This window comes from Theropithecus gelada, chromosome 19 (assembly GCF_003255815.1).
Source record: "Theropithecus gelada isolate Dixy chromosome 19, Tgel_1.0, whole genome shotgun sequence".
Lineage (NCBI taxonomy): Eukaryota > Metazoa > Chordata > Mammalia > Primates > Cercopithecidae > Theropithecus > Theropithecus gelada.
Genome location: NC_037687.1, coordinates 33,538,138 through 33,564,400, shown reverse-complemented (window position 1 = coordinate 33,564,400; position 26,263 = coordinate 33,538,138). Strand labels below are relative to the sequence as shown.

Below are 26,263 nucleotides of genomic sequence, written 5' to 3'. Positions count from 1 at the left end.
ACGAATGGTTTAGCGCCATCCCCTTGGTACTGTCTTTAGGATAGTGAGTTTGTTTTTGTGGGATCTAGTCGTTTAAAAGCATGTGGCACCTCCCCTACCCCTACCTTTCTCTTGCTCCTGCTCCTGCCATGTGAGACTCCTTGCTCCCCCTCTGCCTTCCCCCCCATCGGAAATTTCCTGAGGTCTCCCCAAAAGCAGAAGCCACTATGCTTCCTATACAGCCTGTAAAACTATGAGCCAATTAAACCTCTTTTCTTTATAAATTCCCCAGTCTCAGGTATTTCTTTGTAGCAATGTAAGAACAGACTAATACACCATACAAAATACATAGAAAATAGGCAGAGTAAAATGACACCATTTACAATAATAGGGATGAAAATATCTGGTAATATACTCAACAGGACCTTTATGAAAACTTTGAAAACTCTACCAATGGAGTTAAAAGACCTGAATGAATGGAAACACACATCGTATTCTTAGATAAGGGATTCAATATCATGAGTATAATAATGGCAAAACCCTAATAAAATGAACAAGTACATATTCAAAGTGGTAAAATCTGAATAAGGTCTGTGTACTGTACCAATATCAATCTCTTGGTTTGATATTATATTACTGTCATGTAGAATGTTACCACTGGGGAAAGCTGGGTGAAAGGTACTATTTTTGCAACTTCCTGTGAGTTTACAATGATCTCGCAATGAAAAGTTAATTAGCCTTAGGGAGGGAATTGGGTCAAGGTGGCAGTACTTCTTACCATTTACTCTTCTGAAAGTTTTTTTTTTTTTTTTATCCACAGTATAGATATATTCTATTTAAAAGAGCATATTTTCTTCATCTAATGGCTTCAACTCTCCTAAATACCACTTTTTTCCTAAAACTTTCCTGGTTATTTTTTTCTCAAATTGATTCTATCCTGCCTAACAATATGCCTTTTTTTGTTCTCTGTATATAGGAAAAGACCCCAGCATTCCACAGATGTGGCCACAATATCATCTTGAAATAGGACCTCATTACTCCATGGAATCTTAATTCCTCATAGCAAATTTCCTGTCCCCATTGACCAGACCTCATCCTTTAAGAACAAAATCATCTTCTAGAATATACTGCAAGCCAGAGCTCACAGATATTCAGAGTAGGCCAGAGCTATCTGGGGCATGGTACCTCATAACAAGGCATCAATCCCTCATCATCTTACGTGCTTCTCAAGGATAGCTCCCTTTTTCTCTACAGACGGTACATTTCTCAGCCACCAGTTATTCACAGAATCGTAGGCACAATGCTTATAGTGAATACATACATGATGGTTAAGCGGAGAAGAACGTCGACAGAGGGCACTGGGCTACTTTAGCCATCCCTTTTGGTCTTTCATTTGCCAGAAAGGGAGAAATAAGGACTAAGACCCTAACAAGGTCTTTATGAGACAGCAAGGTGCTGAAGGAAAAGACTGAAAATCACAGGAGAAGGAAATGCCAACTTACTTGGGACATGACTTTAAAATTTAAAAGTGATTTTTGTCAAGGTGCCATGTCTCATGCCTGTACTCCCAACACTTTGGAAGATCAAGGTGAGAGGATTGCTTGAGCCTAGGAGTTTGAGATCAGCCTGGGCCACACAGTGAGAACTTGTCTTTACAAAAAATTAGCCACGTGTAGTCCCATGCTAATTGGGAGACTGAGGCAGGAGTAGTGCTGCAGTGAGCTGATTGCTCATTTTTTCCTCCTGATCCCTCTTTTTGAAGAGCAATTGTCCTGGGAAGGCAAAGTTAGGGAGAAAGAAAGGAGTTGTAAGATGCCAAGTCTGTCCTGCAGTTCCCAAGATCAGCTCAGAAACCCTCCCTTCCCCTGCTCTCCTCCTTTCCCTCATGTTCCAAACACAAACACGTTGTCATAATAAGACTCCAGATACTTGGGGACGGGAATGGTGGCTCAGGCTTGTAATCCCAGCACTTTGGGAGGCCGAGGCGGGCAGATCACGAGGTCAAGAGATCGAGACCATCCTGGCCAACATGACGAAACCCTGTCTCTACTGAAAATGCAAAAAAATTAGCTGGGCGTGGTGGCGGGAGCCTGTAGTCCCAGCTACTTGGGAGGCTGAGGTAGGAGAATGGCGTGAACCCGGGAGGCAAAGGTTGCAGTGAGCCAAGATCGCGCCACTGCACTCCAGCATGGGCGACAGAGCGAGACTCCGTCACAAAAAATAATAATAATAAAAATAGATAAATAAATAAATAAAACACTGGTTTCTCTCTCACACACACACATACACACACACCACTCAATCACAAAAACTGGCTAGTGCTAGAAACCTTAGCAGGATAGTATTTTAGGCTTTTAGGTCACAAGATTTCTGCTGCAAGTACTGAACCCTGCCATTGTGCAAAAGCAGTCATAGAATAGACGTAAATATACACAAGTATACATATTCAAAAATCAGTGGTTCCCCACAGAGATGTACACACCGCAAAAACTGGGCTCTAGAGTCAATAGTAAACAGTTCAGGCTTTGTGGGGTCACACAGTACCTGTTGCCACCTACTCAACTCTGCGCTTCCGTAAAGGTGGATGCAGAAGCTAAACAGATATCCAGAACATACACACATATTCAAAATCAATGCCCCCCCCGCCACGTACAAAACCACAAAAATCGGCTCGGAGACACACGTCTAAGGAAACACAAAGGTTCGTCCTCACACATGTTCAGGGTGACACAATGTGGGTCTCACCTACACAAACGTGCGATCAAAACCCGGGACACCCACGCCCAGATGACCGGGACGAGGCCATACTTCACATCTTCTCTCACAGACTCACAATTACGCAACGGTCACCTCACACGACTTTATGGCGGACACTCCCGGACCTTCCGCTGCCCGCCCCTCCTCGCTGCTTCTCCCAGCCCGGGTCGCCTCACCGACCCCGTCTCATCCCCGACGCAGTCAGTCTCACCACCAGCCCGCCGGCTGCGCAGGCGCAACACCGCAAGGAAGAGCCGCAGGCCGCGCAGGGGCCTTTGGGAAATGTAGTCCGGGCGCCACGCAAAGGACTGTGGGCCTCTTCGCAAAACGTGCAGGTGAGTCCTCACCGTCGGCCGAAACAAACATCCCTGTGCTACTCTCCCGGGTCAGTTCATCTCCGACCCGGACAGAGCAGAACCAGCGCAGCCCAAGCTTTCTTCACCTTACGTTGTGGGTGGGACCTTCCACAGCCTCGGTGCACCCCGGTGGCTTCTGGAAGTTGCAGGATGACTGCGTAGTGCGCACGCGCGGATGGGGGCATCCGCGTCCGCGGGTGAGGCCGGCTCCAAACCTCGTGAATGTGGGGGCGAAGGATGGTGGCGGGTGGGGGGCAATAAGCCCTCACACTGGAACGTGTGGGTGTGGGAGCCGGGAAGGCGGCGAACTGGGGAGGTTGCGTTTACTTAAAGAGCTCGAGGAAGGGCCTCAGTGTCCACACGTGATCTCCTGAGATGATGAAAAGCAGGGCCGAGCGCCCGTCCCCTAGGAGCCCGGTGCGCGTGCCAGCCCCGGGAGTGTGCGCAGGCGCGGGGCCTCGAGCGTCCGCCCCCAGGACTGCACCGATTGTGCGAACGCGCTTGAGCGTATGGCGTTGAGGGGGCGGGGCCTCAGGCCGGGGCTGGTGGCTCCCTCCCCGAGAGGCGGGTGAGCGCGCGCCGCGTGGCCTTGTTTGGGGGCGGGGCCACGCGCCTGCCTGCGTGGTGCGTGTGTGAAGGGGGGTGCGGCGCGCGGTCCCGGGGTCCCGGAGGGGATTGCGCAGGCGCTGGGTCCCCGCGCGGCTGTGACGGTGGTCGCCGCTGGGGTCGGAGCCTGGGAAGACCGAGGTGAGGGGGCTGGCGAGAGTGTGGGTGTGTCTCTTTGAGGGCGTGGGCGGCGCGCCCGCCACTGCGTGGACGTTCCTGCCCGGGCGCGCGTGGGCGTCTGCGCGGGTGCTTGCGGGGGCCGTGGGCTCGAGCCTGCGTGGGGTCTGGGCCCGCAACTGCATGGGGTTTGCGCCTTTTCGCTGCTGTGGCTCTCGGGGTTTGTGCGCCCGCGTGTGAGGCGCGCCATGTGTGCCTGTGTGTGAGGGAGCTATGTCGGGACCGCGGATGTGTATCGCTGCGTGACCCACGCGAAGGAAACAATGGAGACAGTGGGAAGCCGGGAGTGGGTGTGTGACGCTGGCTGTGAAGATTTGTGTTGCTGGAGTGTGTGCGTGTGTGTCAGTGTCAAGCTGATGTGGGCGTTTATTGTAGCCTTGGGTTACTGTGTGATTTGCCTGGGCGTCTGTCTGCCACTTAGCGTCAGTGGCTTTGCGGTTGTGAGTGTGTGACTGTGCCCTTCTGGTGTATATTGCACTGTAACCATGGAAATGGAGGTCCGCAGGGGGAGAATTCTGAGCAGCTCTAAGGTGTGATGGGCTGCCCTGGAAATCTGTGGAACTGTTTAATTGTGCATGACAGTCCTCCTTGGTACAATAGTATATTAATAGCATCTGCCTGGGTGTTATTGGGAAGATTAAATGGGATGATGTAGCTGAAACACCCTGACATGTGACAGACCTTGTCACATACTAATCACCGTGTTTAGGTGTTGGTTTTGGTGCTGGTGGTCGTTTTTCTTTGACCCTAGACAGAGGCAGAGATAGTGGTGAATGCTGGAGGAGTTTGCATCTCTGAACTTGGGACTGGGCGATCTTTGTCCACATACCAGGGCATCTGACCACCTCCATTTGAGCAGTGGTGCACTGTCCCCGCCAACCACCTGTGTCGTCTGTTTTCTGCATGTGTGCATTTGAGTGGAGGACAGAGCCCTCCACTGACGCTGCGTATGGTTGTGTCCCCTTCCTACCAGCGTAGCTTGGAAACAAGGATATGGACTGTGGCGCCCCACTGTCTGGTGTTGACTCCTGGTTTCACCACTGGCTAGCTTTGTGACTGGGAGAGCTTAGTTAAGTCCACCACCCCTCGGTTTCTCCTGTAAAACAGTAGTCATAACAGAACCAACCTCAGGCTTATGGTGAGCATAAGTAGAACTTGGCACAAGGAAGTGCCACATAAATGGTCATCGTTTTATTAGTAGCATAATCGCGGGCATCCCACACCTGGAGAATAAAATCCATAGGTAGAAAAGCAAAAAGATGAGGCCTAGAGTAAAGGTTTCAGGTTCAGAGGTAAAATAACTTGGACGTCTAGATCAGGGCTTAGGTTCAGAATTGTGTAGTCAGGGTCCTGGGAGGGCAGTAGTAGGGTGGAGGAGGTGGGATCAGGAACAAAGGATCTTCCTGATGGAAATGTCCCTAGGGAGCCCATGGGGAACCCATGGGGTCAAGAACAGAACTTTGAAGTGACAGGGACTAAGGGATGTTCTCATATAACACATGGATCTGGAAATGTTTCTGTCCAGACCAGTGTTTCACAGCCTTGTCACTGTGACATTTGGGGCCAGATAGTTTTTTGTTGGGAGATGGGAGGGGGTGCTATTCTATGTATTATAGGATGCTGTGCAGCAACCCTGGGCTCTATTTACCAGGCCAGTAGCACACCGCACCTCCCTTCAGATTGTGACAAGCGAAAAAAAAAAAAATGTCTCCAGACACTGTCAAGTGTCCTCTGCAGGGGCAAAATCACTCTGATTGAGAGGACGGTGATGCAAAAGCATGGACAGACCCAGGGCACGATGAGAGGGAGAAGAGTAAGGGAGCTGGGGAAGGCAGGGAGGGAAGAGATGATAAAGGGATAGTGTTCTGAGATGAGAAGAAAGGTGTTCATGGCCTGCAGCCTGGGTAAGCTCCGAGATGCATTCATTCGTTCAGCCAGTGAGTGCCTACCATGGACTGGGCACTGTGCTAGTCTCTAAACAAAACAGGCAAGGATTTTACTCAGCTGGAGCTTGCATTTAGTGGGAGAGACAAAAATAAAGTCTATAATAGGTGCCGATAGGTATTTTGAAAAGGAAAGCAGGGTAAAAGGATTACCAGGCGTTGTTAGGTGTTTTTTTTCAGAGTCAACATCCAGGTCTCCCATGGGCATCTTGGTCAACTCCAGAGCCAGGAATGGCCACCAGCAGTGACCCTCTGGAATCCCTTGATTAGGGAATCTAAGAGTTTGACTTTGATCTTACCAAAGACTTTTCTCTTCACTGAGGTCTGGACTTCAACAGAAACAGGTCAGATCTCTAGCTCTGTCCTTGAGACTCTGAGACTCAAACGTTATTCTAAATGATGGCTTCACGTTACTGTCACCTTGGAATGCTTTATTAAAAAAATAAAATAAAATAAAAAGGCAGGTCAGACTCAATCCCCAGAGATTCTGATTTACTTGGTCTGGCATAGTGAACTGCCATCAGCTGTCACTATTAGAAAGCTCCCAAGAGACTAATATACGCACAGAGTTGAGAGCTACAGCTCTGAGTGCCTGCAACCCAGGCTCCTTTGGGGCCTCTGGGAATGATTTGATTTGGAGGAGTCAGGGTGAGGATGCAAGTGACCTCTGCTTGGATATCTTATCAAAAACAGTCCTCAGAGCTGCACTTTCCTGCAGTAGGGATATTCCTAGCCCCATCCTGCAAGTGAGGAAACCTAATCTGTTCCCACACAAAGTGGGGAAATGGCAGGCTAGACATGCATATGCATAGCCTGTGTTCTTCCTGTAACAGCTGTGCTGCGGTCTTTGGTGAAATTGCCTACATACGTTCCTGGCCTCTGGGACTGGCAGGTTCAGGCCAGGAGAGATCTTTGAATATTTGACAGCTGGTACAGCAAAAGCTGACTGGCCCAAAGGAGGCAGTGAGGCTGTGGCAGTGCATTTAATGGCTGGTTTTCAGTATATCAGAACCCTCCCCAGTTCAATACCCAGCACAGCCCCCCAGGCTCAAAGGGGTGCCAGGGCAGGAGGGGAAGGCCCCTCAGTTATTTGCCTCAGAGGGGAGGCACAACCACTGTTCAGTAGCTCTTTGAAGCACGTTCCAGCCGCCCTCACCTCAGGAAGACGCAGCTTTGTGCCTTTCAAAGCCCTTTCTCATCTATCATCAGGGACTCAGAAGATGAGCCAGGTTTACAGCCCTGCCTTGATGTGGTATGTGCGACCCAGCCTTCTTTTATTTCGTTTGTTGTTTTGAAGATGTAATTATACGTTCATGACACAAAAACAAAGCATAGAGAGCAAAAAGCGGGTTTTGGATTTTTCCAAACCCAAAATATGTTATATATGTGGATTCCCACACATATAACCTGGTTCCTTTCTTCAGGGACAGTAACTGCTACAAACTTCTTGTTTATCTTTCCAGCGCCTTTTCAAAGTCATGTATTTGTATACTATATTTTGGTTTTTCTAAATGGCTCTTCTATATTTTTCCCCTTATACCATTTTATCTTGGAGGTTTTTCAGCCTTAGCACAGTTGATGTTTTGAGCCAGATCCTTCTCTGCTCTGGAGGGCCGTCCTGTGCATTGCAGGATGGTGAGCAGCATCCTTGGCCACCACTCACTGGATGCCAGGGGCACCTCACCTCCCAGATGTGACAACCAAAAACAGCCTCAGACATTGCAATTTTCTCATGGGGGGCAAAATTACCCCCAATTAGGAATCACTACTATGGTTCTACTTTGTTCCTTTTAATACGTGGTATCTCATTATATGCATGTAATATTCACTGAACCATTTTCCTATTGATGGGCCCTTAGGTTGTTTCCAGTCTCCTGATGGTGGTAGTAATAATAAAATTCTTAGCATTGACCCTGCTTCCTGGCACTCCTCTAAATGTGTTGCATATTTTGACTCATTTAATCTTCACCACAACCCTGTGAAGTCATTACTGTGTTTTGTCTCATCTTGCAGATGAGGAAGCTTAGCCCCGGAAAGGACACGTAGAGTGTCTAAGTCCACACAGATAGCAGATGGCAGAGTTAAATACTGAACCTAGACAGCCTGCTGCAGGCCCACACCCTTACCCAAGGAAATGTACTGCCTCTTTCTATAAACTCTGCCATGGTGAATACCCTTGTGTGTCTCTCATTGTGCACATGTGCAAAGACGTCTGAAGACATGTACAGGAAATAAGATTGCTGGATTAAAGAGTATAACAGGGGTGAAGAATGTGTATCTTCAGTCTTAAAGACATTGCCAAATTGCCCTCCATTGAGGTTACACCAATTTCTCTCCTCCAGCACTAGATAAGAATTCTAATCTCAGCCTTTTTAGTGGGTCTTAGTCTTTGTTGGTCTCTTGGATGCGTGGTATGTGGTTGACCCTTGAACAGTGCAGGGGTTAGTGGTACCAACCCCCTGTACTGTAGAAAATCCACATATAGTTTTGACTCCCCAAAGAGTTAAGTACTGATAGTCTAATGGTCACTTTACTGGCACCTAAGCAATAACCTAAACAATCTGTTAACACATATTTTGTGTGTTACATGTATTACATACCCTATTCTTACAATAAGATAGAAGAAAATGTTATTAAGAAAATCATAAGGAAAATATATTTACTGTTCATTAAGTAGGAGTAGTTTTCATAGTCATGGCCTTCAAGTTGAGTAGGCTGAGGAGGAAGAGGAGGGGCTGGTCTTACTGTCTCACAGGTGGAAGAGGTGGAGGAGCTGGAAGGGGAGGCAGGAGAGGTAGGCACACTCAGTGTAACTTCCATTGAAAAACATCTGCATATAGGTGGACCCTCACAATTCAAACTAACGTGGCTCAAGGGTCCACTGTATTGTAAGTTGAAGAGGAAAAGGAAGGCAAGCAATGACCATGTTCCAGTTACCAAAGACATCACATGTAAATATCCTAACAGCAGAGGTGAGGTAGGTTTTCTTTACCCCATTGTATAGATGAGCAAACAGGCTTTGTGTAAGTTTTTCACAGCCAGTAATTGGCAGACGCAAGCTTTGAATCCAGGATTATCTAATATCAAACTGCTGTTCTTTCTTCCCCAGTAGTGCCGAGTTCCTTGAAGAAAATTGTTTTATGGACAGTGTATGAGTCTGTTTTCACGCTGCTGATAAAGACATACCGGACTCTCAGTTCTACGTGGCTGGGGAGGCCTCACAATCCTGACGGAAGGTGAAAGGCATGTCTTACGTGGCCGCAGGGAGAATGAGAGAAGGAGAGCCAAGCGAGAAGGGTTTCCCTTACAGAACCCAGATCCCTCAGATCACATGAGACTTACTGCCATGAGAAGAGCCAAGCGGAAAGGGTTTCCTGTACAGAACCCAGATCCATCAGATCACATGAGACTTACTCACTGCCCTGACAACAGCATGGGGGAAACTGCCCCCATGATTCAATTATCTCCCACCGGGTCCCTCCCACAATACGTGGGAATTATGGGAGCCATAATTCAAGATGAGATTTGAGTGGGCACCCAGCCAGACCATATCAGACAAGAATCATGCTTCTCAAATTTGGGGTGCGTGGCTGAGTACAAACACCTGTGAAAACTGCAGGATGAATGCATTACAACTTTCTGGAACAAGTCATTTTACCTGAGTAATTGGACAGGGAAAGCCAAGTGATCTGCTTATCTGGTAAATCATTTAAAACATGATTTTTACATTAACACAAACCCAGATTTATTCTGAAGTAGTATGCACAAATGGACATGTTTCAAAACAAGAAGTCAAAAGGGTTTTCTGTTATGGGCAGCTGCTTTGGGATTTACCGCAAACCATAGAAATAGGCATCAGCCCTCCTGTACTCTTCAGGGATATCTGCCCAAAGTTTGAGAATTCCCAGGCAAAGAATAGGGCTTTGTTCTCGAAGGCCCTGCAGCAGTGGTGTGCTGGAGCTGGCTCACCCAAGCCATTCAGCCCCATGCCAAGTGACGGCAGTTCAGTAGCTTACAGCCTGCTGTGGTGGGAGCGTGTATTAGTCCGTTCTCACACTGCTAATAAAGAAATCCCTGAGACTGGTAATTTATAAAGAAAAGTTTAGGCCGGGCGCGGTGGCTCAAGCCTGTAATCCCAGCACTTTGGGAGGCCGAGACAGGTGGATCACGAGGTCAGGAGATCGAAACCATCCTGGCGAACACGGTGAAACCCCATCTCTACTAAAAAATAGCTGGGCGAGGTGGCGGGCGCCTGTAGTCCCAGCTACTTGGGAGGCTGAGGCAGGAGAATGGGGTAAACCTGGGAGGCGGAGCTTGCAGTGAGCTGAGATCCGGCCACTGCACTCCAGCCTGGGCGACAGAGCGAGACTCCGTCTCAAAAAAAAAAAAAAAAAGAAAAGAAAAGTTTAATTGGCCCACGGTTCTGCAAGTTGTTCAGGAAGCAGCAGCTTCCAGGGAGGCGTCAGGAAACTTTTACTCATGGCAGAAGGCAAAGTGGGAGGAGGTGTCTTACATGGTGGCAGCAGGAGAAAGAGGCGGGGGTTGCGACACACTTCTAAACAACTAGATCTCGTGAGAACTCACTCATGAGACCAGCACCAAAGGGATGGTGCTCAACCATTCACGAAGGATCCACCCCCATGATCCAGTCACCTCCCACCAGGCCCCACCTCCAACACTGGGGATTACAATTGAACATGAGATTTGGGTGGGGACACAGATCCAAATGATATCAGAGGATTTACTCCGTGGAAGTTAGTAAACACTATAAATCACCCCTGCAGCAAGCTGCTTGTTAAACATTCCCCAGCACACCACTATCCTAGGGTCTAACACAGCCCAGAATTCAGGTGTCCAGGATTCAGGGCAGGCCCCTTGGTCCCCATCTCTGTACGAAGGAAGCCTCGCTCAGAAAAGTCAGAATCGAAGGCCAGTCTGCTCAGTTCGTCACCGAGCCCTCGCTCCTCAGTCTTAACATGATATGCTCAAATTTTCCCCAACTCCTGTGGCCACTCTACTATGACAGAAACGTGGGGATGTTTTCAGTAAGCATTTCACCACAGTGACGCCTCCTGTACCCTGCCAGGGTGGATAGTGGACTTCTGCCCCGTGTGAGGAGTGCAGTGTGTGCAGCTTGTGGATAGGGCCTCAAATCCAGGCTCCATCAGCTAAAGCTCTATGACAACAGGTGGGTCATCATCCCTCTCTCATCCTCGCGATGGAAAATGGGAACCCTGGGTGGTTGGTTTGCCATTAAAGGTTAAAGGAGATGGTGTAATGCATATAAAGGATCCAGCACAGCTTTTATACTCATCGTTGTTAACTGCAGAGGTGATGTCACTGCCCAGGCATGGGGTACATTCAACACACACACCTGAGCACGTGCAAAGAGCACGTGGGCAAAGGACGGTCAATGTGACTTTTTACCAAACTCACATCCCACAGAACTGGCCCCACCTGGCACTTGTAACCTCAACAGCAATGATGGTAAATACAGTTTACCTTAATGGAGCATTGACTGATACGATCTCATCTCATCCTCCAACAGCCCTTTGTCCTCCCTTTGCAGATGTAAAGGGGGGAGATAAAGACCCATCAAGGTTCAGTAACTTGCTCAGGATCACACAGCTACACACATGAGAACATTGGTCAACTCATTGTCCGGTGAAGGACAAGAGGTGAAGCCAGAAGGCAGATGTGCTCACAATGGAACGTGTTTCCCCTGTGAAGAAGTGGCACCTGATAGATGCGAAGGATAGCCCTACCCCGGTTTAGTGGATGAGGAAAGGCTCCTTGAAAAAGTGCTGGTAAAGAAAGTTAATATTTATTACAGAGCCGTTCAGTCATTCAGTTAGCAAACACTTAAGCCCTTTCCGTGTGCTGGATGCTGGTCTAAGGCACTTGGAATAGAGACACCCGTCCTCGGGACGGTTGACGGTAAGCACTAGACATAATAAGCAAATTGTGCAGCGAGTTACACCATGATAAGAGCTACTGAAAAAAGAAATATCTGAACCAGCTGTGAAGGGTACGTGGGGGCAGCTTGCGTTATTAAATAGAATGGTTAGTGAGGCTTGCTGAGAAGGTGAGGTTTGAGCAGACTGAAGGAAGTGAGGTGGGGCTGTGGCAGCCCCTTCAGGGACTAGCAGGGAAGCACCGGCATGGGGGTGGGGGTGTGGGACCCGAATGTGATTCTTGATTCTTACAACTCCCTCCAGAAGTAGGTTCTGAATTGTCCCCAGTTGAGAGGTGAGGAACCTGCGGCACAGAGAGGTCCAGTGGCTTGCCCAGGGTAACACAGCTGAAGGAACACTTGCCACGCTCAGGTGATCTGACCCCAGAGTGATGTGTTTACCACCACTGGGGGCCGCCTGGCCCTTTCCTCTGGCTAAAACAAGGCAGGACCCTGAGCTTCCTCAGCATGAGGGAACTCTGGATGCGCGTGCGTGCGCACGCGTGCGTGCAAGAGGGAGGCAGGCAGGGCTGGTGTTTCGGGGCTCCTTTCTGCCTCTTGGAGTGGCCTCACAGGCCGACCTCAGCGATCACCAGCCTACCTCTTCATCTCACCATAGCCCTGTGATTCCCCTGAATTACCGATGTTTTCAGCACCTGGTCACTGACAAAGCCAAAGAAGCCCATTTATTGGGCATGAGGACTGGAAGGAAATGGTGGAAGGGTCACTGTGTTCATTTCCTCTTGCTGCTGTGACAAATTACCACAAACTTAATGGCTTCAAGCTACACTCATGTATTCTCTTAACGGTTCTGAAAGGCAGAGCTATGAAGCCGCGTCAGCAGGTGTTCCTTCGTCTCCAAGGCCAGCAGCATAGCTTCCATCTTGCAATTTCTTTTCCTCTCTGACTCTCATCCTCCTGCCTCCCTTTTATAAAGAGGACCCTTGTAATTATGTTGAGCCCACTTGGGCAATCCAAGATTATGCTATTGAAAACTATCTATTTAGCCTTTAACCTCTTCCCTGGCATACAACTCCTGAAATGTTAGAATTTCCGAAGTGATGTCTGTGAACCCAAAATATCGGAGACAAGTCTCAATTTAGAAAGTTTATTTTACCAAGGCTAAGGACACACCCGTGACACAGCTTCAGGAGGTCCTGACACGTGCCCAAGGTGGTCGGGGCACAGCTAGGTTCTATACGGTTTTGGGAGACGTGAGACATCAGCCAGTATATGTGAGATGTACATTGGTTTGGTCCGGAAAGGTGGAACAACTCAAAGTGAGGGAGGGGCCTTCCAGGTCATAGGTAGATAAGAGACAAACAGTTGCATTCCTTGAGTCTCTGATTAGCCTTTCACTGAATACACAGTTTACATGTGAGAGGAGGGTAGAGGAGTAGTCACGTATGCCTTAGTCTGGCTTAGTGAAATAGGGCAGAGGAAGCAATCAGATACGTGTTTGTCTCATGAATTCTGTGTGTCCTTTGTCCATAAAGGATTTCCTTGTGGGCAAACTGTGAGGGAGGTATGTGGTTAGTAATAAAATGGTTTGCCTGAAGCAGTTTGCCTGAAGCAGTTCCCATCTTGACTTCCCTTTGGCTTAGTGATTTTGGGGTCCAGAGTTTTTGTTGTTGTTTTTGAGACAGAATCACCCAGGCTCTGTCACCCAGGCTGCAGTGCAGTGGCGTGATCTTGGCTCACTGCAACCTTTGCCTCCCAGGTTCAAGCAATTCTCCTACCTCAGGCTCCCAAGTAGCTGAGATTATAGGCATGTGCTAATTTTTGTACTTTTAGTAGAGACGGGGTTTCCCCATTTTGGCCAAGGTGGTCTTGAACTACTGACCTCAAGTGATCTGCCCACCTCAGCCTCCCGAAGTGCTGGGATTACAGGCGTGAGCCACCATGCCCTTTTCTTTTACATGTCTCTTGTATGCTAATGAGATGGCTGGTGGCTGGTAGCCCCTGGGTAGCTTCAGGATGGGGTTGGTCACCAGAAAGACCGAGGCAGGACTACACGGTTGGGACTTTCAGCTCCACCCTCCAACCTCCGGGGAGGGGAGAAAGACTGAAGGTTAAGTTGATCACCAAGGGCCAGTAATTTAATCTTGCCTGTGTCATGAAGCCACCATAAATACTCCGAAGGACAGGGTTTGAAGAGCTTCTGGATAGCTGAACACCTGAAGGTTCCTGGAGGGTTCCCAAGGAAGGCATGGAAGCGCCACACCACCTCACACATACCTTGTATTTCTACACGTTTCTTCCTCTGTATTATTCAGAATAGCCTTTATCATCAACCAGTAAATGTCAGTATTTGCCTGAGTTCTGTGAGCCACTTTAGCAAATTATTAATAATTGAACCCAAAAGGGGACTGTGGGAACCCCAGCTTAAAGCCAGTCAGTCGCCATGTTCCTGAAGTCCGGACTTGCATCTGAACGTGGGGCAGTCTTGGGGGCTGAGCCCTCAAGCTCTAGGATCTGATTGTATCCCCAGGAACATAGCGTCAGAATTGAGTTGGAGGACACCCAGCTGGGGGTGTGGGGAAAATTCCTCACACATGTGGTCATGGAAGTCTTCTGTATTGATTGCTGTGATGTGAGAGCAGAGGAAAAACGGTTTGTGTTTTTTCCATTTTTAGGATAATGTCCCCCGCCCCCAAGATCCTTAACTTCATCACATCTGCAGAGTTCCTTTTGCTATGTAAGGTGCCATATTCATGGATTCTGAAGATCAGGATGTCCATATCTTCTTTTTGGGGGCCATAACTCTGGTCTGCCATAGTCACTAATGCCCCAGTGCCCTCGTCCCCCCACCCCATTCCCAGGCAGATGAAGTCAGGTATCCCCCTTAGCCTGACGTGGCCGGCGTGGCACACAGTGCTAATTAGAGGCCCCTCCTGGACCATGGCTCACCCGCATGGGACCCCACCCCTTCTTGCCTGGTGAGTGTTGCTGGAAAAGAGGGTCCCAATCCAGACCATAAGAGAGGTTTCTTGGATCTTGCACAGGAAGGAATTCAAGGTGACTCAGCATGGTGAAAGAAGCAAGTTTATTGGGAACTACTCTGTTACAGAGTAGGGTGTTCTCAGAAAGCAGGAGAAGGAATGAGAAACTGTAAACAGCTATCATTAAACCTGGAATGTGCAGATGAGCTCACTAAAGGTAGGGGCTATTTGTGCTATCAATGACCATTCATCCTTCAACCGAAGCCTGGTCATTGATGTTATCTCTGAGTAAAGTGGGCTTGCACTCTTAGGACACCTGGACATTCTGCAGGCTTGGTGGGAGATGTTCTGTGTGTCCATAAACTTTCTGTAATTATAATAGGTGGTCAACTCAGGATGTAGCTATTTTCAGACTGTAAGCATGAACCTTATAGCGGGGGCCTTGTGAACGTCTAGCTACTCACTTTAAGACAGAGTCACCCTGGTCATGTTTTATTAAACCAGAGGCCTGGTAACCAGGGATCCCTCTCACAAGAGCTCTAACAAGAGGTGGGGGTTACCTCTTACTGGCTTATGTTTCGGAGTCTGCAGGGCCACCTCCCAGGTTCCAGCATTCTCGAGAGCCTCCCAGGACCCAGCCAGTAGTCATGCTCACACCTTGGGCCAGGGAATGGCCACGGCAGAACTGTGTCTCTGGGATGGGGTTTCAGCACACTGAGGATTTGGTTGAGTTAGTCAACAAGTGTTTCTTGAGCACCTGCTCTATGCTAGGTTGGTTCTCAGCCCTGGGAGGAGAGCGGCGAACAAAACGAAGTCTCCGCTTTCCATCCCAGATCACTGTGTGTGTGTAGGGAGGTGGGAGGTACTACCCACATAAACACCCACATAAACAAGCTGTTTTCGGAAAGTGGTAAGTGTTGTGTGGAAAATGGGGCAATACAATACTAGAGCATGGGGCAGCACTGCCTCGCAGAAACATAATGTGAGGCATATAATTTTACATTTGCCAGTAGCTACATTGGAAAGGGTAAAAAGCAACAGATTTATCATTAGAGTTAATTTTGTTTTGTTTTGCTTTGTTTTTGAGACAGGGTCTCACTCTGCTACCCAGGCTGGACTGCAGTGGCATGATCTTTGCCCACTGCAACCTCTGCCTCCCAGGCTCGAGCAATCCTCCTATCTCAGCCTCCCAAGTCGCTGTATTTTTAGTAGAGACAGGGTTTCACCTTGTTAGCCAGGATGGTCTCAATCCCCTGACCCTGTGATCCACCCGCCTCGGCCTCCCAAAGTGCTGGGATTACAGGCCTGAGCACCCAGCCTATCATTGTTCTTTATATGGACTTGCTTTCCCTACTGGAATGTAAGGTGCCCGGGAGCCGGCACTCTTCCACTGTAACTCACTGCTGTCTCCCCACTACCTGAGACAGCTGGACACCTAGTAGGTGCTCAGTAAATACTTGTCAAATGGATGGCCAGAGGTCTGTACAGTCCTTATTTGCCTCCTGATGAAGAACCTGCTGCAATCTTAGGCACAAAAAGTGTTGGCCGTGCCCCTCCCTGACCGTGAGAGGGTGAGGGGGGACAGAAATGTGCCAGGTGTTCTGACATCTGTGTGTGCATCTGGGTGTGTGTGTGTGCCTCCAGGTTAGGGGCCTGTGCACTCTGGCACTGCCCAAAAGACCCAGTTGGCCTCATGACCTGTCTTCTCCCCACAGCCCTGCCTTACCAGCTCTCTGCCCCTCTCTGAGTGTGGACCCTAAAGGGGGAGAAGGGATGCCAGCTGCACGGGGGAAATCCAAATCCAAGGTAAGTGGCAATTCCTGTTTCTTCAGGAACATCCCATCGTGTCCTGTGAGATGTGGGCCATTTGCTTTCCTTCCACGGAGACTTGTTGCCTATTGGAGATCCATCCAACACCTAGCCCTTGGTTTTCTTCCATTGCCATGGGGGATGAGAGCCTGAGAAGGGCCCAGCAGCCAGGAAACTGCCCAGCGGGCCTCTCTCCATTCCCCAGTGTGCACATGGCCACTTGCCTGTTGGTTCAACATTTCTAGGGGCTTTGCTAGTGCCGGGAGAAATGTCATCCTCTCTGGAGGAAGATGAGAGCCACTGTGATTTCTCAGCATGGAGATAAATGCCCAGGTGGGGCCTGCAGTAGCAGAAGGGATTTGACATGTGCTCTGGAGTTAGTCTTGTTGTGTGGTTTTGTTTCTCCTTGTAAAACCCATATTTACATGGAGGAAATCTCTCCAGCTAAGGTCCCAAGACTCAGAGGCACCACATGCCCTGCTAGTCCATTGAGTGCATTGGCGCAGGCACTGAGGTGGTATGGGCAGCCTCCTGTGGTCAGCATGCTCCACCGCTGTCAATCATCAAGTGGTTTTTACAACAGGCATTTCAAATGCAGTTTCCCATAACAAGCGTGTTTGCTTTCAGTTACGTGTATTAGTTCCCCCTTGCTGCCATAACAGATCAGCTGCAAACTTGGCAGCTCAAAACAACACGTGTTTATTATCATGCAGTTTTGTGGTTGGCATCCAGGCACAACATGGTTTAGCTGGGTCATCTGCTTTGGAGTTCACAGGGCTGAAATCAAGGTGTCGGTCGGCTGTGTTCTCATTTGGGGCTGAGGTCCTCTTCCAAGCTTGCTGATTATTGGCCAGATTCAGTTCCTTCTCACACTTTCCACCTGATCCTCATTTTTCATCTTCAAGACAGCAAGAACCAATAACCAACTGGCCAGGTCAAGTCCGAGATAATCTGCCAAGGTCAAGTGGTCAGTAACCTTGATAGTACCCTCAAAGAACCTTTTGTCATGTGTAATATATTCACAGGTTTCTTGGAGAGCATGTGGTTAGGAGATTAAATCGGGAGCTACACTATCTGGGCTGAACCCTAGCTTCTCCATTTACTAGCTGTGAGACCTGCAGGAAGTTTTCTTCTGTCTCTGGGCCTCCGTTTCCTCATCTGTAACATCCTGTGATTCTGCTGACAGTGCCTCTGTCACTGATTCACATGAGCACTAAGTGAACCAGCACAGTCAGGTGCTTAGAAGAATGCCTTGACTTTGTAAATGCCTGGTCAATCCAGGCTGCCGCGTGTTCTTAATGCAACATAATTTTAATAACAGCTATGTCTTCTATTGTATTTTATTTAATTTATTTAACACACCTGCCCCTTTTGGCCTCAGAACCCTGAATGCTTCCTGAATGATTCTTGGTACCTCGTGTCTCCCATGTTTAAGATGTGTGCACCGTTTCCTCCAGCCACGTGGAAGCACAAGTCCATGGTGAATAGACATTTGATTTTTCATTTCAGGCACCTATAACATTTGGGGACTTAGCCATCTACTTCTCCCAGGAGGAGTGGGAATGGCTGAGCCCCATTCAGAAGGATTTGTATGAAGATGTCATGTTGGAGAATTACCGGAACCTGGTCTCGCTTGGTAAGGCTCTTCTTCCCCAACAATCCAGAACCAGCCTACTGAGGGACATGCATCTCACTCTGGGTCTGGTCTGGAAAATGGAAACCACTGCAATTTCTGTTTTTAAAGAGCTTTATTGAGATATAATTCACATACTATACAATTCACCCATAAAAAGTGCACAATTAAATGGTTTTTATAATAGTATATTCAGAGTTATGCATCCATCACCACAATCGATTATATTTTCATTATTCCCACCCCAAAACCCAGTACCCATAAGCAGTCACTCTTCGTCTCCCCCAACCACTCATACCCCCTGGATTGGGCAACTACTTTTTTTTTTTTTTTTTTTTTTTGAGACGGAGTCTCGCTCTGTCGCCCAAGCTGGAGTGCAGTGGCGCGATCCTGGCTCACTGCAAGCTCCGCCTCCTGGGTTCACGCCATTCTCCTGCCTCAGCCTCCCGAGTAGCTGGGACTACAGGCGCCCGCCACCGCGCCCGGCTCATTTTTTGTATTTTTAGTAGAGACGGGGTTTCACCGTGGTCTCGATCTCCTGACCTTGTGATCCGCCCGCCTCGGCCTCCCAAAGTGCTGGGATTACAGGCGTGAGCCACCGCGCCCGGCCGGATTGGGCAACTACTAGTCCATTTTCCATCTCTATGGATATGCCTGTTCTGGTCCTTTCATACGTGTGAAATCATAAATATGTGGCTTCTTTCATTTACGATGTTTTTGAGGTTCATCACGTTGTAGCATGTGCCAATACCTCATTTCTTTTCATTGTCAAATAATATGTATTGTATGGATAGACCACATTTGTTTATCCAGTCATCAGTTAATTGATGGGCATTTGGGTTGTTTCCACTCTCATTATTTTGATATGCTGCTATGAACATGTACAAGTTTTTTGTGTGGATGTATGGTTTCATTTCTCTGAGGTATAGACTTAGGGGTAGAATTGCTGGGTCATATGGAAACTCTGTAGGTAACTTTTGAGTTCTTTTGATAGACTTTTTTTTTTTTTTTTTTTTTTTTTGGAGACAGAGTGTTGCTCTATCTCCATCTCCGGGCTGGAGTGCAGTGGCGCGATCTCTGCTCACTGCAACCTCCGCCTCCCAGGTTCAAGCAATTCCCCTGCCTCAGCCTCCCAGGTAGCTGGGATTACAGGCGTGCTCCACCACAGCTGGCTAATTTTTTGTATTTTAGTAGAGACGGGGTTTCACCATGTTGGCCAGGATGGTTTCGATTTCCTGACCTCGTGATCTTCCCACCTCAGCTTCCCAAAATACTGGGATTACAGGTGTGAGCCACTGTGCCCGGCCCTCTTTTGATAGAATTTAAGGAATTGATTTAAGAGGTGTTGTTGAACGGTGAACTGTGGACATTGATGTAACTGCAGGATGCTGCCACCATCCCTGGGGTTGGAGGGACAAAGGGAAGAGTTTAGGGTTTTTAGGGCTTCAAGGAAGGTCTCCTTGGATCTGGGACTCAGACTTCTGAAGGAGGGGGCAGTGTGCTGCCTGATTTGTTTATACTTCTGAGGGGCCAGATGAAACTGGTTCTGGGAATACAGAACTAAAAAAAAACCAAACATTGAAACCAGCAAAGCCCGTTATTGGTGGATGTTGACAGGAAGCAGCTGGTGAAGCAGAAGTGAAGATAGCAAAGCCCCAGCCCTGGCACACAAAACAGACAATAAAAGGGTGGGGGTCTGGAGCAGAAAGACAGTAAGTTCATAACCAGTCTCAGGAGCTTCTGACCTAATTCTCAGGAAAATAGTTTGCTTTGTAGAATTAAAGTTTAACAACTCTACTGGCTATAATTTAGATTTCTGCCTCCACGTGTGAGATTTAAACAACCAAACTCAACACCGCACACTCTAACACCAGATGTTTGGGGATTTTCCCACACACAACAAACAGTTCTCCAGCAGACTCCAGCTGGGTGTCCTCCAATTCAATTCTGACAGTGTCTACCTGGAGATAGTGTCAGATCCCACAGGGTAAGGGCCCAGTCCCACAAGACTGTCCCCTACTTCAGAGGCCTTCCGACTGACCAGCTCTAAATTCAGGGATTCCCATGACCCTCTCCTCAAGTTCAGTCATTTGCTAGAGTAGCTTTCAGAACTCAGGGAGGCGCTTTATTTATGCTTACCAGTTTAGTGTAAAAGATATTACAGAGGATGCAGTTGAACAGCCAGATGCAAGAGATGCAGAGGACAGGTTATAGGGGAGGGGCACAGAGCATGCACCTTCTACTGCACCACCTTCCACGTGGTCAACAACCCTGAGGCTCTCCAAACCCAGTCCACTGGGGGCTTTTAAGGAGGCTTCAGGTAGGCAAGGTTGATTAAATCATTGGCCATTAGTGATCGGCTCAACTTCCAGCCCCTGACCCCTCCCCAGAGGCCAGGAGGTGGGACTGAAAGTTCCAACCCTCTAATCACATGGTTGGCAACCGGCCCCCATCTGAAGGCTGTCCAGGAGCCCCCAACCACAGTCTTCTCATTAGCATACAAAAGGCACATATGCAGGAGATTCCAAGGGTTTAAGGAGCTGTGTGCCAGGAAACGGGTGAAAAGCAAATACATGTTTCTTATTAGAAATCACAATTTCACACTCCCCATTCTCCAGCTGCCCTTCACATCCTGCGTGCTCCCTTCATGTTACTACACCTGCATTCCTGTTGATGCAGAACGTGGCTGTGACTTCTGTGGTGCCCATATTTATGATCATTTCCCATGTTTGTGCCATGTACAGGTCTTTCCTTTCGGAGACCAAATGTGATCACCTTATTGGAGAAAGGGAAAGCGCCCTGGATGGTAGAGCCAGTAAGAAGACGCCGGGCTCCTGGTGAGTGACAGAGAACCACGGCATATGTCTCAGTCTACTGGGGCTGCTATAACAGAATGCCATACACTAGGTGACTTACAAACAACAGAAATCTACTTCTCACAGTTCTGGAGGCTGAGAAGTCCAAGATCAATGCCTGAGCAGATTCGGTGTCTGGTGAGGACCACTTCCTGGTTCATAGGTGGCACCTTCTTGCTGTGTCTGCACATGGAGGAAGGAGTGAGGGAGCTCTCTGGGAGAGAGATTATAGGTGATTATAGATGATATTAATCTCATTCATGAGGGTTCCACCTTAGTGATTTAAACACCTCCCAAAGGCCCTACCTCCTAATACCATTACCTTAGATACTAAGATTTCAGCATATATTAGTTCTAAAAAGTGCAAAAAGTGTGGGAAAGCCTTCAGTCAGCTGTCACCCCTTTTACTTCATAAAAGAACCTCTCCATACTGTTCTCAGTAGTGGCTGTACTAATTTACATTCCCACAGTGTACAAGGGTTCCCCTTTCTCCATATCCTCACCAGCATTTGTTTTGCCTGCTTTGGGATAAAAGTCATTTTAACTAGGGTGAGATGATACCGTGTAGTTTTGATTTGCATTTTTCGATGATCAGTGATGTTGAGCACTTTCTCATATGCCTCTTTGCCGTGTGTATGTATGTCTTCTTTTGAGAAATGTCTATCAGATCTTTTGCCTATTTTTTAATTGGATTATTGCATTTTTTTCTATAGAGTTGTTTGAGCTCCTTGTGTATTCTATGGTTATTAATCCCTTGTCAGATAGGTAGTTTATATTTTCTCCCATTCTGTAGATTGTCTCTTCACTTTGTTGATTGTTTCCTTTGCTGTGCCCAAGCTTTTTAACTTGATATGATTCTGTTAGTCCATTTTTAGTTTCATTGCCTGTGTTTGTGGGGTATTACTCAAGAAATCTTTGCCCAGACCAATGTCCTGGAGACTTTTGCCAGTGTTTTGTTTTAGTAGTTTGATTGTTTTAGGTCTTAGATTTGTCTTTAATCCATTTTGATTTGATTTTTGCATATGGCAAGAGATAGGGGTCTAGTGTCTTTTGCATGTGGATATTCAGTTTTTCCAGCACTATTTATTGAAGAGACTGTCCCTTCCCCAATATATATTTGTAACATCTTTGTTGAAAATGAATTCACTGTAGATGTATGGATTTATTTCTGGGTTCTCTGTTCTGTTCCATTGGTCTGTGTGTCTGTTTTTATCTCAGTACCATGCTGTTTTGGTTACTATAGCTCTGTAGTATAATTTGAACTTAGGCAATATGATTCCTACAGTTTTATTCTTTTTGCTCAGGATGGCTTTGGCTATTCTGGGTCTTTTGTGGTTCCATATAAATTTTAGGATTATTTTTTCTATTTCTGTGAGGAATGTCTCTGGTATTTTGATAGGGATTGCATTGAATCCATAGATTAATTTGGGTAGTGTGGGCATTTTACTAATAATTATTCTTCAAATCCATAGCATGGACTATCTTTTTATGTTTTTGTGTCCTCATCAATTTCTTGCATCAAGGTTTTGTAGTTTTCATTGTAGAGTTCTTTCACTGCTTTTGTTAAGTTTATTCCTAGGCATTTTATTTTATTTGTAGCTATTGTAAATGGGATTACTTGATTTCTTTTTCAGATTGTTCACTGTTGGCATATAGAAATGCTGCTGGATTTTTATATGTTGATTTTGTATCCTGCAACTTTACTAAATTTATCAGTTGTAATAGTTTCTAGGGTGGATTTTTTACAATTTTCCAACCAAAAGATCATATCATCTGCAAAGAAGAATAATTTGACGTCTTCTTTTCCAACTTGGATGCCTTTTATTTCTTTCTCTTCTCTGAGTGCTCTGGCTAGGACTTCCAGTGCTATGTTGAATGTAGAATAATAGTTGTGAAAGTGGGCATTCTTTTTATGTTCCTGATCTTACAGGAAAGGCTTTCAGGGTTTTTTCCCATTCAGTATGATACTAGCCATGGGTCTGTCATATACAGCTTTTATTGTGTTGAGGAATGTTCCTTTATACCCAGTTTTTTGAGGGATCATGTCATGAAGGGATGTTAAATTTTATCAAATGCTTTTCAACATCAACTGAAGTGATCATATGTTTTTTGTCCTTCATTCTGTTTATATATGTCATTGATTTGCGTATGTCAAAGCATCCATGCATTCCTGGGATGAATCGCTCTTGTTCATGATGAATGATCTCTTTAATGTGTTTAATTCAGTTTGCTAGTATTTTGTTGAGGATTCTTGAGTTAATATTAATGAAAGATATTGGTCTGTAGCTCTTTTTTTGATGTGTCCTTGGTTTTGGTATCAGGGTAATACTGGCCTTGTAGAATGAGTTTGGAAGTATTCTCTCCTCCTCTATTTTTTGGAATAGTTTGAGTAGGATTGGTATTAGGGTTTTTTTTTTTTTTTTAAGTATTTGGTAAAACTCAGCAGTGAAGCTATCAAGTCCTGGGCTTTTCTTTGCTGGGAAACTTTATTACAGCTTCAATCTCATTGTTTGTTATTTCTCTGTTCAGGTTTTGGATGTCTTCATGATTCAGTCTTGGTAGGTTGTATGTGTCTAGGAATGTATCTATTCTAGGTTTTCTAATATATTGGCCTAGGTTGCTCATAGTAGTCTCTGTTGATCCTTTGAGTATTAGCTGTAATCATTCCTTTTGCATCTCTGGTCTTATGTCTTTTTTTCTTAATCTGATTAAAACTTTGTCAATTCTGTTTTATCTTTTTGAAGAAATTTCATTTTGTTGATCTTTTGTGGGTTTTGTTGTTGTTGTTATTGTTGTTGTTGTTTTGAGACAGAGTCTCACTCTGTCACCCAGGCTGGAGTGCACTGGCACGATCTCGGCTCACTGCAACCTCCACTACCTGTGTTCATGCAATTCTCCTGCCTCAGCCTACCAAGTAGCTGGGATTACAGGCGTCTGCCACCACACCCAGCTAATTTTTGTATTTTTAGTAGAGACGGGGTTTCACCATGTTGGTCAGGCTGGTCTTGAACTCCTGACCTCAGGTGATCTGCCCACCTTGGCCTCCTAAAGTGCTGGGATTACAGGTGTGAGCGACCATGCCCGACCTCTTTTGTGGTTTTTTAAATTTCATTTCTTTCTGCTCTGATCCTTACTATTTCTTTTTACTGCTAACTTGCGATTTGGTTTGCTCTTGCGTTTCTAGTTCATTAAGATGCATCATTAGGTTATCTGAAGTTTTTCTACATTTTTGGTGTATGTGTTTATTGTTACAAACTCTCTTCATACTGCTTTTACTGTATCCCATAGGTTACAGCATGTTTTCGTATGTTGTGTTTTCATTATCATTTGTTTCAGGGAATTTTTAAATTTTAATTAAGAAATTTCTTCAGGCCGGGGGTGGTGGCTCATGCCTATAATCCCAGCACTTTGGGAGGCAGAAGTGGGCAGATCACCCAAGGTTGGGAGTTCGAGACCAGCCTGGCCACCATGGTGAAACGCTGTCTCTCCTAAAAATACAAAAAAGCTATCTGGGCATAGTGGTGGATGCCTGTAATCCCAGCTACTCAGGAGGCTGAGGCAGGAGAATTGCTTGAACCCGGGAGGTGGAGGTTGCAGTGAGCCGAGATTGCGCCATTGCACTCTAGCCTGGGCAAGAACAGCGAAACTCTGTCTCAAAAAAAAAAAAAAAAGAAATTTCTTCATTGATCCACTGGTCATTCAGTATTATATTTTTAAATTTCAATGTGTTTGTAACTTTCCAAAGTTCTTCTCATTATTGATTTCTAGTTTTGTTCTATTGTGATCAGAGAAGATACTTGATACGATTCAATTTGAAAGACTTTTTTTTTTTTTTTTTTGAGACAGGGTCTTGCTCTGTCACCCAGGCTGAAGTACGGTGGTGTGATCACGACTTACTGCAGCCTCAACCTTCTAGGCTCAAGCAATACTCCCATCTTGGCCTACTGAGTAGCTGGGACTACAGGCATGTGCCACCACGCCTGGCTAATTTTTGTGTTTTTTTTTAAGATGGGATTTCATCATGGTGCCCAGGCATTGAGCTCAAGCAATCCACCTGCCTCAGCCTCCCAAAGTGCTGGGATTACAAGTGTGAGCCAATGCACCCAGCTTTTTTTGGATTTTTAAGACTTGTCTTGTGTCCTAATATTTCATAGTCTATACTTGAGAATGATCCATGTGCTGAGGAGAATGTGTAACCTGTAGTCATTGGATGAAATTGTCTAAATATCTACTAGGTCCATTAGGTCTGACGTTTCTTTGTTGATTTTCTGTCTGGATGATTTGTGCAATGCTGAAAACGAAGTGGTTAAGTCTCCAACAATTATTGTCTTGTGGTCTGTCTTTCTCTTTAGCTCTGAATATGTTTGCTTTATATATCTGGGTGCTCCATTGTTGGGTGTGTATATATTTATAACTGTTATATCCTTTTGCTGAATTGATCCTTTTAGCATTATATAACTTTCTTTGTATCTTTCCATACTTTTTGTCTTAAGCTCTATTTTATCTAAGTATAGCTGCTCCTGATCTATTTTGGTTTTCATTTGCATGGGATATTTTTTTCCCTCCCTTTATTTTTAGTCTATGTGTGTCTTTATAGGGAACGCATGTTTCTTGTGGGGAACAGTTCATTGGGTCTTTTTGAAAATTCATCCAGCCAGTCTGTGGCTTTTGATTGGAGATTTAGTCCATGTACATTTAATATTTATAAGTAAGGACCTACTACTGACATTTTGTTATTTGTTTTGGTTGTTTTGTGGCCTTTTCTTTTTCCTTCTTGTCTTCCTTTTTGTGAAAGTGATTTCCTCTGATGGTATGTTTTAATTTCTTGAATTATATTTTTTTGTGTATCTCTTAATGTATTTTTTTATTTGATGTCACCATGAGGCTTGTAAATAACATCTTATAACCCATTAATTTAAACTGATGACAGTTTGTGCAAAAACAAACCAACAAACATGCAAAGAGAAACTAATAAAAAGTCTATACTTTAAATTCATCTCCCCTGCTTTTTAACTTTTTGTTGTTTATATTTTAGTACTGTGTGTGTCTTAAGTTGTAGTTGCCATTTTTGATCAGTCCATCTTTTAGTATTCCTACTTAAGATATGAGTAGTTTACACATCACAATTACCGTATTATAATATTTTGTATTTATCTGCGCACTTACTATTGCTAGTGAGTGTTGTATGTTCAGGTGGTTTTTTATTGGCCATTAACATCCTTTTCTTTCAGATTGAGGAACTCCCTATAGGAT

General features: G+C 46.2%; 1 protein-coding gene and 1 pseudogene across 4 annotated transcripts in view; one reads left to right on the top strand and one right to left on the bottom strand.

Annotated features, from left to right (window-relative positions):
* Positions 1 to 1,684: 1,684 nt before the first annotated feature.
* Positions 1,685 to 4,065, bottom strand: LOC112611952 (annotated as a pseudogene). Its single transcript, XR_003116794.1, has 2 exons — positions 2,725 to 4,065; positions 1,685 to 1,751 (listed from the first exon to the last, which is right to left on the bottom strand). The product of XR_003116794.1 is annotated as a translation initiation factor IF-2-like (transcript).
* Positions 3,045 to 26,263, top strand: part of ZNF667 (zinc finger protein 667) — a 32,877-nt gene continuing 9,658 nt past the window's right edge. Inside the window, exons 1-4 of one of the 3 annotated variants that reach the window (XM_025367523.1) lie at positions 3,045 to 3,071; positions 16,429 to 16,519; positions 18,032 to 18,158; positions 20,900 to 20,992. In XM_025367523.1, coding sequence (XP_025223308.1) covers positions 16,487 to 16,519; positions 18,032 to 18,158; positions 20,900 to 20,992 — 253 coding nt within the window. In that variant the 5' untranslated portion in view covers positions 3,045 to 3,071; positions 16,429 to 16,486. Of the gene's footprint in view, positions 3,072 to 3,710; positions 3,840 to 16,428; positions 16,520 to 18,031; positions 18,159 to 20,899; positions 20,993 to 26,263 lie in introns of those variants that run through there. The other 2 variants (XM_025367524.1, XM_025367522.1) reach the window with 2 other exon arrangements.